At 42.5% G+C, this 17362-nt stretch overlaps 1 protein-coding gene across 1 annotated transcript in view; it reads right to left on the bottom strand.

Moving 5' to 3' along the window:
- The window catches only part of REV3L (REV3 like, DNA directed polymerase zeta catalytic subunit), a 127042-nt gene extending 120092 nt beyond the window's left edge, over window positions 1–6950 (bottom strand). The window contains exon 1 of the mRNA XM_075046782.1: window positions 6302–6950. Within this exon, the coding sequence (XP_074902883.1) occupies window positions 6302–6440 (139 nt within the window). The 5' untranslated portion in view covers window positions 6441–6950. The remainder of the gene's footprint in view (window positions 1–6301) is intronic.
- Between the last annotated feature and the right edge of the window lie 10412 nt (window positions 6951–17362).

Here is a 17362-nt window from a genome sequence, read left to right as displayed (position 1 = left end):
GTCATCATCATCCTTCTCAGAGGCCCACTGCACACGGAGGTCAATCAAGTCAACCAAGAGTAAAGGACAAAAACAGTATAATGACAACAGTTAGCAGAACAGGGTATTAAATGATCAATACTGGAACTCTGAAATGAGAGATAGAGAAGAAATGGATAGCATGGTGCTACCACACCTGTTTCCTTCTTCCAGTGATTTATCTTGTCTACTCAGACTGCAAAAATTACTAAGCAGGAGCTGTTTCTCACTGAGTGTTTACACATTATCTAATCCTGCCAACCTCAGTTGTGATATGCATGTGCTACTCTGGTAAAAATGAGAGAGAGACAACTATTTTCAGGCCAGTGTGTTATTTTGAGGAGGTTCATTTTACACACTGAAAAAGAAGATATTTCAACAAGCAGCCAAAAAGCACCCTCAAGAAGTATGTAACAGAACTGGAAGTTGTAGCTGAGAGAGATATGCTGTTAGTCTATTTCCAAGGGCACTGATCATAAAAATCAGTCCCAAGTTGTATATTAGACCCAATATAGGTGCAGCTACTTTGTGAAACGCTTTGAAGTCTGCAGCTGATGGAGTTCTAAGCACATAGTGTCAGTTATACATGTATTTTTTTGACAAAAGCACAAATATATTCAGTGAGTTGACCAAGAGGTACTCTACAGTAGCAAACAGTATACTGGCTATGAAACCAGTATCTGGATTCTAGTTAGAGCATCCATTTTGTCACAGTATTTTAAGGTTTAAGACACAGAATTAAAGGACACCATATATACATGGGTACTAAATTTGCTGCTTAACAAGTTTCACGCCAGTGGAGCAGAATCTCACAGTTTATTCAGGCAGCCTCTCATTGTTCAAACAACTCAGCAGGCAATCTATACGAAGTATGTAACAAATGCCTCAAAAAAAGGAGGTGGTTCTTAAACAAAACAAAACAAACACAAAACAACAACCAAAAAAACCCTACAAAAACCCCACAACAGATTAGAAAACACATCCTTTTAAGAACCAGGTAAGTTACAAGCTAATGACCTCCAACCACATCATTGACAAAACTCAAACACTGGAAACAATTTCAGAATACATACATTATCTCAAATTCCTCATTCCTACTCCAGCCCTGTTCACATCCCACAGAAGCTATGAACCTCTGGAGAAAAGAGAATCAAATGGACATGAGGCTATTTTTCAAATAGCTCTTCAGAAGTACGAGAAGCCTGCCAGTGCAAGATGCAGAAATGGTATGCTGGAAGTGAAGCTCTGCTGTACAATGCTGAAAATCTTCTAGTCCATGCTGCAGTCCACAGAAAACCCCCATCAAGAGTTGTACACTGGTATATTTTGGGAGAGGGTGTGAAAAGGTAAAAGGCAGAGGCATAAGCCTCACCACAATGGCTGTATCCTATTTTGCATCCTCTCACTATGAATCCTGGGGGGACTGGAAGGGACTGGAAGACTGTTGACAAGAAGTGCCCACTTCTGGGAAATGGAATATGGGAACTAGCAGCAACTGGAACGATGCTCGTCTGTGAACATTGGGATAATGAATGGAGGAGGCTACGGGGAATGACCATTGTGGGACACAGTGTCTGAAATGATACCGAAAATGAAGGGAGAAAAAAAGTTAATCAGGAGCTCACCTTAGGAAGCAGCAAGTTCCTGCAATGAGCTCATTGCTTCTCAAGTGAGCAGCAACAGAGGAGAGAAAGACACTGGGATGGGATCAGATATACAGCCTAGCCAGGTCAGTGAAGGGGGAAAGGGGAGGGAAGAACAGAAGAAAGAAGATAAGCAGGCCCCCTCACTGCGTCATACCAGAGCTACTGCTGCTGGAAAGGAGCCAGATCTGAGCTGGAGCATTTGCCTCTGCTTTTTTCCCCTCTCACAAAACGAAGGAGAAGTGAAGCCACCAAACTTGGATGTCTACCTGAAATGCATTCAGCTTTTGCTGACTATAAACCCCTACTCTAAATTACACCTAGCCTTGGCAAAACTCATAATCAAAAGCATGCAAGAGTAACTTAAAAACATTCTCTTCTCTGGCTGAGTTTTTGTGCTGCCCTGAAGTGAGATTCATTCTTGGATCAGTGATTTCATAATCTAAAATACAAAACCCTTCAAAAAAGAGACAAATATATAAAGTGGCAGTTGAGGACCGCAGAGTTATATTATTCCTCAAATTACACATTGCTTTTTCCTAGGTAAATTCCTTATCTACCTTCTCCAAAGGCCCTCCTGCCTATTGAACACGGGCCCTCCTAGCCTAACACTCTTCAAAAGCAATTCTAAAATGTTTCTGTAAAATTTATCATGTATATCAGCCTCAAATCATGCCCAAATAAGAATTGTGATTTAAAAAAATATTTCAATTCTCCATTTTACAATATTCATTATCATACACCAACAGGTATCTTGTATGCGGTTTACAACTGGTCTCGTCAGCTACTTGCACTCAGTCTTGTGAAGTGAAGCAATAATTTAGCAACATCAGCTCATTTGTTAATGTCTCCCCTAACGTGACATCTAGTTGCACCCCAATTTCTTTATGGATGGATTTACAGTTTGGTTCTGTCTTCCCGCAGTTGAATAAGCACCTGACAGAAACACCCAACTGACCATTCACATACTTATTTTGAAGTGGTCAGTGAAATCTTGAGGAACGACTCCAAGAGCTTGACATGGCCAAAAGCTAGTAGGAAATAAATCAAAACTTTGATACCTCCATACACCACAACTTAGCAACAAGAATGACAATTCAAGAATTACCAATTAAACAGAAGACCACACATAAACAGAAAATTCAATTTTCATTATGATTTCACTCTAATAAACAGGCCTTGTAGTTTCTCAAAGGTTTTTTTCTTTTTTTTTTTATGAAAAGCATTTAAAAAAATTGCTAGCTACCAAAAAAGAAATACTGCCTGAGAAGATAATGAAATTTTGTTTCACAGTTGACCACTACTTAGTGAATTAAAACCTACTGTTTTTAAATATAAGCAGCAATATTACGAGACTCCTTTATAGATACAAAGACTACTATATCAAATAATAGCTATCATCTTATACAACAAAGCATAAGTTTAACACTGCTTTCATTCCATTACCACCATGGCAGCACTGTAGCATTTTTGAAATTATACTTTTGTCCGAGTCACTATGTCAACAGACATGCCAGTCTGCTTAAGCACCAAACGGCTAAAATGGAATGGCTCAACCAGCTAAGATGAATTCAAACATAAATTCTAGTAGTGCTTCACCTTTTGCTATTGTAGTCAGAATTTTGCTCTTTGTATTTCACAGAACAACAGAAAATAGTAGGCAGATCTTTGGGCTTAAACAGAATTTTGATTCCTTGCCTTTCAAGCTCTTATTACACAAAGATGTAGGACGTCAAGAGATGACTCGCATAGTCTTGCCAAATACAATGACATTTCTTCTTCAAAAGACCTAAAGAAGTTGTGAAATGTTATTGCCAACGCAGTCCATTGTAGGAGTTCATCCTTCTATTATTTTTAACTAAAAGTCTGTTTTTTACCTCCCCCAACCACCATACCACGAAGCACTTTAATTTTATAGATCATACCAGAAAACCTTTACAAACCAATTGTTTAGTACAGGATTACATAAAAGCCCTCAATGCTAAGAACACTGGCAACCCTTGTCATTCATACACCTCACTGAGCACAATACCTCCAGAAGAGGCAGAAAGCATAGGTAGGTGGCTTCAGAACCAACGTCCATAGCTGATACTAGACAGAAGACACAGTGCTGCTAGACGCTTTGACTTTCTGAACATATGCATAAAGCCCCTTCCACATACCAATCAATCCCCCTTCACTCAGCAGGTGGAATTTGGAGTCTGTTCTGAACCTGACTCCCAATTAGCTGCACAGCATGGACACACAGCTTTACACATACTAAGATTCATGCAGAGTTAATCACGCCGGAGGTGAAGCAGCCTATACACACATAGTGGTTTGCTGTCACGTAGGCAGCATGGCAACTGAGCACCTTTCCTGCAGGCAAGACGTACACATTAAACCCAGTGAGAAAAGGTTATTCTTATCCAGACCAACTCAAGTGAAGACAAGCATCACACTGCCTGTAAGCCAAACAATAAGGACACCCCATTGTATTATACAGTATGTTAGAAGTTGTTTTTACTATTTCTTTTTCCTCAAAGAAAATATCAATGTAGATGTAGGTGATGAAATAAAGTATTAATTTTTGTATTTCAACTCTCAAGTAAATAACTGGATAGCCCTTTCTCTGAAGTCACACACGTTACTTCTGACAATGACTGCTTAGGTCCAACACCTCTGAAAAACAGACAGAATTACATTTGTCTCCTTTTTTAAAAGAGAAAAAAATAACGCAGAAATGTAATAAGTTCTTGAAGCTTATTAGCAAACTTTACTAAAGGTATAGAAAGGAAAAAAAAAGCCATTAAAAAGTTTAACAAGGAAATAAATAGAAGATAGCCAAGTCACACTTCCTTTGCAGACTGTAGTGAAGTGTCTTCTCTAACCAAGACGAATTAGAAATGCTTCTATTATGCAAACTAATATTAAAGTTTATGGTTTGGGAAGCCAGGGATTTCCTACTGTGTTCCTAATAGCTGGACAACTAAAACTGTTTCACTGTTTACTTTATGATGCCACATTCATGATATGGCATAGCCTAAACATTTTCTTAAAAGAAAATAAGCCTTAATGAGTTAACCACACGCACCCACAGAAAGCCTGCTACCTGCCAGACAACCTCAGGCTCTACATTTTTTAATAATGAAACAGTTACTCATGCCATTACATAAATATTATTACATAATATCTCCTTTGTATGCAAAATTGGAACTACAATAAAATAGGTCCCACTATTTCAATATTGTATCTATTAATCCCACTCATCCACTTAAGAATTTGGAGCTGTAGATGCATCAGATCACAACAGCTTTAATATCTTACATTCCTCTGTGCCTAAACAGAGAACAGACAGATAATTCTAAATAAAAAACCACAACCAAACCCAAAACAACAACAACAACAAAAAAATCTGTTCTACGATAATAGCTGGGTGAAGGGAAAGATACTGTTACTGTGCTTTTTTTATTGCATGTTTTTTGTCTTGCCTAACGTTTAATGTATATACCGGTACCTCATTTTCAATGTGTAAGTCAATAAAATACGCAGAAATACCTTAATTCCCAAGGTCAGCATTAACTATAAAGGGATCACAAGCAATGACGCTTAACATGTCTAACATCTCAGAGAACAGGGGTTTTTTTCCAACTTCATATTTAACATATGTGTAAACTACAATAAACATGAGATACGTCTTCCTAAATACTAAATTCGTTAGAAATTTGTTCTGACGGCCAGAAACATACTTGAGACGTGGGAAGACTATAACCATGAGTCCATAGGGAAGAGGCAAAGAAGAAGCGGGATGTGACATTAGGAAGTCCCGGGGGGCAACATGTGGCCAGCGGTTAGGACGTTCCCTTCTGCAGTGCAGCACCCATGCCTGTCGTTTTACGCGGTCCGTACCACGCTAGCGTAAGACCAAGACAAACCCCCCACTTTGTAAGTCCTGCACAAGTCTCACTCGTGACTACGTTCGAAGGTTTCCCCCCTGTATGCTCACCCTTTCGCTATTCACCCCGCAGGAACACACCTCCTGGTGTGCCGCCTTCACACCCCCCCCCATGCCCACACGCCGTTACCCTGCCCTTTACGGGGATCGCGGGGCGGGGGGGATCGCGGGGCCGGCGGCTACCCCCGGTGTTTGCACAGCTGCCGCCGCTCGCCCGGGGCAACCCCCCCCCCAGCGCCGCGCACAAAGCCCTGCCGGCCGCGGGCCCTGCTCCTCCCCGGCCCGCACCTGCGGCCCCCCACCGCCACCGGCCGGGGTTAGGCGGGGAGGGGGGGTGGTGCGACACCTCCGCCCGCCGCGGCGACGGCTGCCGGGCTCCCCCGCGGGGACACCCGGGGCAGGTACCGCTCCTCGCCGGCCGCCGCCGCCCCGCGGTGTCCGGCTGGGCCCGGCGCGCTCCCTCACAGTCGCCGCTGGCAGGTGAGACGCGCCGCAGCGGTGGGGGGGGGTTGAGGAGGGGGGGGGGGGGCGCGACCCAGTCACAAAGAGCAGGAGCTGCCGCTGCCTCCGCCGCGGGGGGGGGGGGGAGGCCGGCGGCGGGCCCGGCGCCAGCACGACCCGCGCCGCAGCGGGGCCGTCCCCGCCCGGCCGTCGAGCGACGGAGGAGGCGGCGGCGGCGGCGACAACGACGACGGGGGTCCCTTACCTGCAGGGGTGGCGCCGAAGACTCTGACGACGGGCACCCGCCTGGTCGGGGCCTCTCGGAAGTGGGACTGGCAGGGGTCCAGGCCGGGCAGCGGGCTGCCCATGTAGTAGTCGGCAGTCACGATCCGCACTGAGAACATGTTTGTTGGCCGCCGCCGCCGAGGCACGCACTGAGGGAGGGAGGGAGGGAGCGAGCGCGGAGCCCGCACGGCTCCCCCCGCCGCAGCGAGCGAGCGAGCGAGCGCAGCCCCCCGCCTGCCGATCCTCGCCCGCCCGCCGGCGCGCGCCCGCCCCGCCGGCGCGCGCGCAGCCTTCCCCTCACACACGCTCGCTCGCTCCCTCCCTCACACAGAGAGAGGCGCGTTGCGAGGGCGCGCGCCCTTCCTCTGTCTGTCGCTGCTCGCTCGCGCTCCCTCTCCTCCTCCTCCTGCTGCTGCTCCGGGCGCGTGCGCGGACGCGCGCGCTCGGCCGGGTCGCCCCCGCGGCGGGGGGGGGGGGGGGGGGGCTCTTAGAGCCCGGCCGGCCGCGAGCGCCTGACGGGCAGCGCGGGCCCGTCCCCCCGCAGCAACGCGAACGCCTCAGCGGCGGCGGCAGCAGCTCCCCGGCTCCGGGCTGCAGCTGTTGTTGCCATGATGATGATGTCACGGACGCAACCATTAGGGGAACGGGGAGGTGGACGGGCCGTGTGTTGGGGTGGGGGGGGGGAAGAGGGGGGCAACGAGCGGGGGAAGTGTCACTCCCCAACACGCACACCCGCCACCCCACCCCACGTCTTTCGGGTGGGCTCGGCAGACGGGGCGCGAGTGCGCGCGGTCGTGGGGGAAACCTTTCCGATGCTTTACCCTCCTCCCCCCCGGTGGCGGGAGGCGGGGGGTGGCGGCGGGGGTGCTCGGTGATTCGGCGATCGGCCGCGCGGGCTGGGGTGAGGCTGCGGAATCCCGAGCCGCGGATGGGGCGGGGAGGGAGCGCTGCTGGGACACGATGGGGTTAAGCTGGGTCGGCCGCCATTTTGGATGCCGAGCCGCCTCGCTGCGGGAAGGTGAGTCTCCGCAGGCTGCGGGGGCTAACAAAAAAAAACCAACCAGAACCAAAACCCCAAACAACAACAGAAAAATATGGGGGCGAGGGGGGAGGGTAGTCGGGGAAACCTCCCGCCGCCGTTACTCACGGCGGGGGGGCGGGGGGGGGGGCGCGTAGCGGCACAGCGCTTCCGCCGAAGCCCTGCGCCCCCTTTGGCGGTAACGGTCCCTGCGCGCGGGGGGCGAGGCCTGCAGAAGGGCGGCGGCGGTTGGTGTTGCCGTTGCCGAGCGCGCGGGTGGCGGCGGGGCGGGGCCGGGCGCGCTGCGGCGGAGCGGCGGGGGCCGGCCTGCAGCCTCCGGCCTCCTCCTCCTCCTCCTCCTCCTTCTTCTTCTCCTCAGCGTGCTCCACTATGGCGCTCCTCCCCCGCCCTCGCTCTCCCCACGGCCACCGCGTTTCTTTCTACGCCTCCCCCGCCGTGGCTGCCCCGTTACCTTCCTGCCCGCCCCGGGGGTATAAAGGTCGGGCTGGGAAGCTGCCCGAGAGAGAGCGGCCTGCTGTTGTACGGCGGGTCGTCTCCGGCTGGGGAGGGCCTCCCCGAGGCGGGGGTTAGGCTCCCCGCTTTTTGGGCCCCAGCAGAGAGACCTGCGTTAATCGGGAGGAAGAGAGTCCCGAGAGCTGGGTGCCTCCCTGCTCCCCGTCGTTAATTCGGGTAAAAAAAATTCACGAGGGTTTAGGTTTCTCTTATTTGGCCCTTTAGGGGAGCTTGGTTTGCGTTTTCCCGCCCTCTCGTGCAGGTTTTCATGTCAAATGATAACAAAAAACAGTGAGTTGGGATTCCTGTTGCGGTCTCTTTGTCTCAGAGCTGAGGATTTGAGGGGGGAAAAAAACTACGCCAAATATTGAAAGAGTTGGCAGCGGGGAGCATCAGCCTATAAAAAGGCCAAATATTCTTACATCTACTTAGAATGATTTTGTTACATATGCGTGCAAGACTGGATGATACGAGACAAACGTACAAATCTATAAAATCTGACAAAAGTCCAATATGTAAAACATATGTTTCACATTTTGCTTACATATGTTTTGGGTTTAGATTTGAACAAAAGACAGGTCAGGCAGTTGCTACCCTTCATTTTTTCATTGTAATGAACAGGAAGCTTGCCTGTCTACTCAAGGGTAACTGGTTTCCTACTCTTTCTTTGTAAGCTGTTTATGTTCACTAGCTCACATCTGTTTTCCTCCTTATACTCATTTTTATGCAAACAAAAAAAGTCGAACTACCTAGTTATCAAGAAATCTTGCATCACAGATGTAAGTAGTTGAAATAGGGTTGAAACCCAAACTATTTTCATCGTATCTAAAGAATAACTGAGCTACAACTTTAATTTTTTGACAGTTATTTACATTTGCAAGGTTAATATTTGGAAAACCATTGGAACTGCAAGAATACTCTTATGAATCCTGAAATTTCACAAAGGCTGATAAATCTCTAAGAGGTTACTGGTGAAGCATGTTAAGAAATAGCATCTCTAACTCTTGTTATTTGAATACACTTTGAACTGGTGCTAAGCTAATACATTTCCCGCATTTTCCATAGGACTTTGGTAGGGACACTATGCTCTTGTGTTAACTCTATTCTGTGCTCCGTTGTCTTTCTGTTCACATGGCCGTCTTAACTTCCTGAGCATTGTATCTTCCCACCGCTGTTTATTTCACCGATGGCTTAATGTCTTCAAACACTGGCAGATGTGCTCTTGTGCCCCTTCCTGTATGAGTTTAAGATACTACGACATCAGCAGTCTGCTTCTGTGCGAGGGGATACCAGTCCACTACTGTGTTCTCTTGTCATATATATAGGCAGCAGAACATGATGTGCATCTGCACCTCAGCTGGGACATTTAAGCTACTGGAGGATTCTGGCTTTTTCTAAATGAGCGTGGTACATGAGGTGTAGGCGCAGGTTTGTATCTGGTAGTCCTGCTGAAGAGAAAGCAATTGCCCACAATAGAATAGTGTAGATAGCTGGAATAACTAGCTTTTTAGAAGCATACAGCAGGATTCACTAAAGCACATAATTCAGAGTCTTCTATTTCATTACAAAAAATTTTATGTTGTTTATTAAAATCAGAGAGAACCATGCTTTGAATTAGGAATAACTGTTGCAAATGGAAGGCAGCAGGACTGAGACAAGAACAGTTGATACCTAACCTAGAGCCAGTTTCCTGTTCATATGAGGTATTAATTTGATTTCTGAAAGTGTTGAATGTTACTCTCAGAGAAAAAAATTAAGTGACTTCCCTTTTTGATGTAAGGAGCTTGATCCAAGTGGTAGTCTTACAGCCATGCAGACATTTATATGGAACTCACATGCTTTCTGAGCTGTGCCTTTTCAGTTTCCCTTCATTTCGTAGAGTGCACTTCTGCTTTCATTTTCTTCTTGTAGTCAAGTCAAGTTAGTCTGAAGGGTCACACCAAGGTAAGAATATATTTTCAGAAAAGGTTTGAGTCAGCACTGTCATGGGAGGTCCCCCTGCCCTCCTCCTCATGTCAGTGCAGGCATTTGAGTAGCTGCATAACAAAGGGGATTCGGAAACTGATCCAGGTGAAAGTGATCCAACTAAAAAATACGGGTTAGTTTTAACCTAGATGAGGTCCCTGATCTGCCTCATTATGTAGGTGTGTGAGAGCCTGTGCTTGCACAGTGGAGGAGGCAGTGCAGGGGCTGAGCTTGAACAGCAGCAAGAAAAAGAGAACACTTCTTCTAGCAGTCTTGGCTTGTGGTAGCTTAAGATCAGTAGTTCAAGTTGCTGAAGTCTAAAAGTCAGTTTAACCCTTGCAGTAGGTGACAGTCACAAAGCCTGTTTCTGGATTTCCTACATTTCAGCTTCTGTGTCAGGGTTTGTCTTTAGCACTTGTTTTATTTGTTGTTCGTGCATCTACTGTATATAAATTTTCTTGTAGTTTATCCTTTATTACCTGAAAATGGTGCCATCCTCGGATGTCAATAATTGCAAAAGGAAACATCATGGTTAGAGTGCACTACCACCCATTTTCCCTGGTATCTCCAAACTCTGTATGTACTCTCTCTAAAAGGTTTCACCCAGTTTTCTGTTATAAAGCAAGTCACCCCCTTTCTCTGTTCCTCCAGTTGCTAAGCAGCAGCTGTTCTCCCCAGTAGCCAGCTATGTATTTGCATGAAAATAATCAAGCTTGAATATATAACTGCTTCTAATCATGCACGGTTAAACAGCTGTACAATAAAAATTTGAGTATTAATAGTATTAGTTATCACCATAACTGATGACTGTTGTAAAAGTTAGAATTTCTCTATAGAGTAAAATCAATATAATTTTGCTTTTTTTTTTTTTTAACAAAAGGCACATCAGTTTTTTCTTTCTCTTAATCCTTACTGTGTACCTACTTAAAAAAAAAACGGTCACAAAACAGTATCTGCAATTCACAAAAAATGTATAAATGCAAATACGAGCAGACACAGAATCATCTAGCGACTGAGCACGATGGGGCCAGGGAAAAGCCACATTTTTCAAATATCTAATTATAGTAGCAGGATGCAACAGAATTTGATGATAAAAGTTTAGACAGTAACACAAAGGTAGAATTTCGAACAGTACATCTTAACTTCAAAACTGACTTCTCTATCCGTGTTTGAGTTCCTATTGATTTCCAGGATGTTCAGTATTTCTGAGGTCTATGGTCTGAAATCTTGGAGTGCTCTCTCAGTCTGGGGATGCCCTGGATTTATCCAAACTATATTTCAGAATGAGGGCTGAGTGTGGCCCGCATATTCTCAGGTGTTGATTTTTCAGGTGACAGAAACATGGTTTCTGCGGGGAGAAAACCTGGGCACACAGATCAGGAGTAGTATGTGGTCCACCCAGTTGGTATCCTGACGTGGACAGTCAGACTGTCTGCATTACACTGGAAGTTTATTTCCCGGTGTGCCCCACAGACTAAGTGAATGAAAAAAGACTAAATCTTTAGACTAAAATACTTGGTGCTACGCTGTGTAATTTTGGACTGCCAAACCTGTATGTACTTTGCCATGTATAAGAATCCATAGTCTCATGTTAGGCTCTCGGGCTCCCTAAACACTCAGTGCAAGAAGTAGTCCTCTTAGTCTGCAAAAATGAGTACACTGGATGAGAAGCTGTCTAGAAATGCTGAGAAAGTATAAACTCAACATTCCCCTGCCCAAAGGAGTAAGGCTGAAGTCCTGTCTCAGGATTCTCAGTTTGGAGTCCTCTCCTAGAGTTAGGTACCTAAGCAAGTACAACTTTTATCTTATTTGGGAGATAAAAGAACAGGGAAAGATAGCTCTTTCTTCCAAGTCGAGCAGATCTGGTTTGCATTTCACACATGAGTGCCTTAACAGTAGGTTAATGGATGAACTAATGCATCTATGCTAAATATTCGGGAAGATTCATTTCTGGTGGTCTTTCATGTTTTAAGAATGCTTATTAAACCACACATCATAGGCAAGGTACACGGGAGGATTCCTCATATAAGAGTCGTGACAAGCCTTGTTTTACTCCAGGTAGTTAGGCCCATTTATGCCAGAATTTGAGGCAACATTGTACATGCCCATCATACCAGCAGAAAGTCAAGTACTGTCTGGATGTTATCAGATAAAAACCTAGGACAGCATGTGAACAGCAAGGAATTGAGCAACTTGTGGTTACCAAACTGGCCTAAATCGCCACTTAGGCCGCTGAATTAATTCGTGGAGGTAACTGTGCTTTGTAAATAATGCTTAAGATCCTAATTAATGAGATTTTTTTAAATTTTTTTTTTTTTAATTCTCAGTGAAAAGATACAGGCTAGGCAATAGGCTCTGAAGTGTAATGTAGGCAAATTCTGACAGAACCAGGGCAGTCACATATTTAATCAATGGCCTTACACCAACAATGTCTTACCACTAGAAACCTGATGGGAAAATTAACCTAGGTCTCAAGTATGAAAATATTAGAAGTATCAAAGCAGTCTTTTAGCAAAGACTCTCAATAAACCTATCAGGGTAAGAATGGTGCCATGTGATTGAAAAGTAAGGTGTATTTGAAGGCCAGCCCAAGGAAGTGTTACATGCAACTATTGCAGTATATGGCACATAGGAAACAAATTATAACATAGGATAAGCAAAGGCATAGAAATAGCAAAAAATGTAACTTTGGTGTAGTAAAGGTAGATTTTGTTGCGGTAACTGGATAGTTTTTTGACAAAATAAGCAATTTATTGACAAAGGAAATGAAGGAGATTTAATCTGTACTTCATAAAAAGATTCAGTATAGTGCCATATGAGAAATGAAGTAGAGTACGTAATGTAAAGAATTACTAATGGGAAATGACAGTGGATTGTATTGAAAGAAGAGCTATAAAACTGGAAGCTGGCTACAGGTAGAGTCCGCCCATTTAATGTCTTTAGCATAGTCCTATTTAGCATATAAATAAAAGTTACTGGTAACCTTAAGTTTGGAGGAGAACAGGCATATCATATAGGAAGGATTGTGTGGTTTGGATTGGAATAATAGGAATGTCATAACATCTTGCATAGGAGAGGCAAGATTTTGCACTTTAGAATTGCTAAGAATTTTCTGCTCTGAACTAGAATGTCAGAAATGACAGAAGAAAAGATCTGGGAGTCAGGGTAGTATGAATCTATCCCCATGATGGGTCCTAAAAGATAAGTACAATCCTAAACTGCATGAAGTGAGTTATGTCTATCAAAGCAAGTGATATATTGATATGATTATACATCTTCGTCGTACCTTATTTGGACTATTTTTTAAGTCATCAAAAGGGATGAATTTAAACTAGAAGAGGTACAGAGTGGGGTTCTAAAAATGATCATGGATGTGAAAAGCCTGTTTTATCAAGAAGATAGAAATCAGTTGGCTTCATCTAGAAAAACAAAAGATGAAAGAATATAAGTGAACTTTGTAAGTATATCTGTAACTTTGGAGTAAGCAAGAAAAAAAAATATTTCAGCCAAAGAACAGTGTTGATGTAGAATGATTAGATATATAAACTAGAAATTAACTTGCCATGAAAGAAGGTTTCTAACCAATGGAGGAATGAATTTCTTCTCTCGGTGGAAGTAGGAGGGCAGAGCATTTTAGCAAGTTTTAATATGGAAATTGATGAGATTATGAAAAGGGTTATATGATATTTGCTGATGACTGCATGATACTGCACATGACTGCACCTGATGATCAAAATTCTAGAAGAATTACATGTAGTTCCCTGAACATTTCGACAGTGGGTTCCTCTAATTGATGAAGACAATTTAGCCATTAGGATAAATGAGTATTCATCATCATTGTACAAAATACATTGTATACCATGGATATGGTATAGCTTTCTATTTCAGAAAATTTGACTGTAGCACAAATGCAACCATTACAACATGTATTGTGGCCTTATGTATATGTTATGTTCATATCTGTAAATGAGTTGTGTATATGCATTCACATACATAATGTTTATCTGAAAACGCAAAGTCACCTTTGACCATTTTTGTTTCCTGGGTTGTATTTGCATTTAGCAACTTCCATTTCAAACAGAAGTTTTGATTGAAAGTTATTCAATTTTTTGTTTTGAAAGTAATAATTTTTTTTCCAACATTTTCAGGTCTTGCCGTTGCCTCATATCAGAAAAACCTACCAGTGAATGTGCGTACAGGAAAGTGCATAAGTATTCAAGAAAATAATATTAACTGAAATATAAAAATTAATAAAGAATTACACATGTAACAATGTAGGACTATACCACTTTATTTTAAAGTTGAGAAAATGTATTTAATTGAGAGGCAGCATATGCATAAGGTAGAGAAAATTATCAGTAAACACTTAATTCTAAATATGAGATTCCTGGTCTGTCCTATGCTGACAGAATTCTGCATGTCAAGAACGGATTGAGGTTCCCTCCCATTTTTGGAGAATGACCTACTGTCAAGAACGGAATGTTTATATGATTGCATAAGGAATTAAGTTTAGTATAACAAGAACACACACGTTGGGGAACAGTTAACAGTATAGTAATAAGTGAAGTTTAGTGATTGGATGTATGACAACGAGAATTTCGTAGATGAAATTTGGTTAAGATGAACTGATTAAGTCTTAGATAAGGAATAGTGCTAGAGCTGGTTTTGAGTGGCATTGCTGAATCAGCGTAATTGAAAAACCTGATGTCTAGTGCTTTGGTCTAATGACTATAAAAGTTGGATATGGGCTTAAAAGAGAAAATTGTGTGTAATGGCATATAACACTTGAACATTAATACTGTTTGTGGGAATGGTATGTTCAACAATGAGAGTTTCTGGCAAGTAGTGGAGTATAAAGGGAAAAATGGTTGAGCATTTGAATAGCTTTTGTTGTAAAAATAAAAGTAATTGGTTTATTTTTACAACAGAGCTGCCAGTTGAGGCTGCATGTGGTTCATCCTTCCATCATCTCTGCATGTGTACGTATCCCTACCAAACTCTGAAATTTCTATTCCATATGATGCAGCACAGGTAAATGGTTGTAAGTATTGTTTTTAAACAGGCAAGCGAAACATAATCTTTCATATTCTGGTTCTAATAAACAGCTGAAGCATTTAGTTGAAACTGTCAACTGAGGAATGTCTGGTGTGAAGAGAGTTAGCCCAAATGGTTCAAATAGTAAGTAATTAAAAAGATGACATAATGGAAAATTTTCAAGTACTATAACTGCCAAAAGCCCTATCAGTCTCCTATAACTTATGTAGCCAAATATACATGAGTATGTGGTTATTATTTGAATTTTTGTTGTTTTAAAATGTGAAATGTGTTTCTGTGAATGAATCACAGAAATGGGGCTAGACGGTAAGTGGTGAAATCCATTTAATTTTAGATGCTATATTTGTAGTTATAATGTAGCCTGACTTATGGGAGGCATTCCTCATTCATGCATCAGACAAAGTGAAAGAAACCTCAGTCCAATATGTAGATCACAAACAGCCATCTGTTATCCAAAAGGAGAGAGGAGTATCACCATAAGAGTAAACTTAAAATGTTTTAAGATTAGATTAGGGGTGGCAGAGCTCCATTAAATGCTTTGTCCACGTCTGTCAGCATTGATCCCTGTAATATATGAACGTATATGTTACGCTGCAGTTTCAGATGTCTACTGTTTTTTTCTATTAGGACAATTACCTGTAGTTTGGAACTCAGTATATGTTTCCTGTATTGTCTAAATCTTTCTGTTCCTAATTGAGTATGTATATATAACCTTTTATCACCTTGAATAATTATTATTCCTTCTTGGGGTTTGTTCCTTTGAAATAGTTTTCCAGAACAAACTGAATGTTAAGAAGGAAGCATTTTGAACTTCCTACTTGCTTAGCTTGAGCAAGTAAGGTAACACTTGCATAGGTTTGTAACATTTCCTTTTGAGTCTTTCCAGCTCCCAAAGAATTTCTGTTATTTTTATGTGAATTCCATCAATTTGCAGAGATCTTTCTTGTAATATGCCTAGTACTCGTTGGTGAATTCCAGGCGTGGTTGTAAAGAGTGTGGATGAAGAATTTATGGTTTATGTCCAGAGAGTTTTTTACTTTGTTTCAGGCATTCATATGACCTCTATGTGTTGGGGAAAATTAATTACTTGAGCGTATTAATGTCTGGTCCACCAAGAGGCTTGAAGGACTTTGTTAGTTGTCCACAAATAAAATGTTCTACAGTCTGCCCTACTGCTGTATATAAACTGTTACCTTCATGCTCTGGGATACAGTGCTTCCAAGTATGCAAGTCAAATCTAAATTAGTCTCTTTGTTGGTACTCTGTTACAAATCTATTTGTAGTTCCTGCTTGCTTGTTATCCTTAGATCCTTTACAAATATTATGCCTTTGGGGTATTTCCATCCTATTGAATATATTCCAGAATCTGTTCCAGAATATTTCTCTCAGTCATTTCCATAGCAGTAGCTTGTTTTTTCATGTACTCAATTTCTTTTTAGTGTTTTCTGACTGCATTTCAGCCACACTAAGTTACTTTGAGGTGTATCAGTGTCCTCAAAGTTGTCTGCATGGTGGCCTCTCAGGGATTAATGAAGATGTCAAATAAAACAAGGCCTCACAACAGTTCCTGTGGCACCACACATATAGACAGATTGCCACTTGTCCTTTTTCCTAGGATTCTTTTATTTGCTGTCAGTTTTCACAGTTTTATCTTGAGTCCTGCAATATTCACTGTTTTCCTTAAGCTTCAGAATTTTTACACGGTCATTGCGTCTTTGTACCTCTTGTTCAGCATCATAGTCTGTCCAACACATTCTGAGTGATTTTTGAGGTTTCATGAGAGTACCAAATGCTTTCGTAAATTTGAATTATGTAATATCTAAAGATTTCCTTTGGACTGTGTATTTTGTTCTGGCTTTGGGGGAAAGTGGTGTTGTTTGGTTTATTATAGGCTAAATATTGCCTAGTATTCTGTTGTTCTTAAAGGCTAACATTTTTGGGCTTGTGTGTCCTGAAATTAAGTTTAGTGTAGTTTAGAAATTCAAAGGTGGTACTCTTATCTAGATGTTTAAAAACCTAATTTTATGACTACTGAAACCTAGTTTCAAAAATGTTCATTTACTAAGGACTTTTTGCTAGCATTCTTTTTTGCCCAGTACTCACATTGAAGGGATGATATTATTACATTATTATTATTATTACATATTGAGATGATATTATTATCATTATTTTGTTATTGTTATTAATCTACCAATTCTAGTAGTACCTACTAAAGGATGACACTGAAAATGCAGGCCCCATCAGCACACAGATCTACCTCAACAATTTTGGAGTCTTGCAAATAAAATTAATTTTCATACCAGTGTATTGGTCATTTTATATATCAAAGCATGAGATAGGTACAGTTGGAGATACAAACTTGGGAAGAAAACAAATTTATAGAGTAGATCTGCTAATCTAATGTGATAGGTTAATTGAAGTTAGGAATCATTGAAAGGAAAGACACCATAATTCTGTTTCCAGATTCTTGGGGGGAAAATTGTCTGTGTT

The sequence above is a fragment of the Buteo buteo genome, chromosome 15 (assembly GCF_964188355.1).
Source record: "Buteo buteo chromosome 15, bButBut1.hap1.1, whole genome shotgun sequence".
NCBI classification, from domain to species: Eukaryota; Metazoa; Chordata; class Aves; order Accipitriformes; family Accipitridae; genus Buteo; species Buteo buteo.
This window is presented reverse-complemented; position numbering and strand designations above follow the sequence as displayed.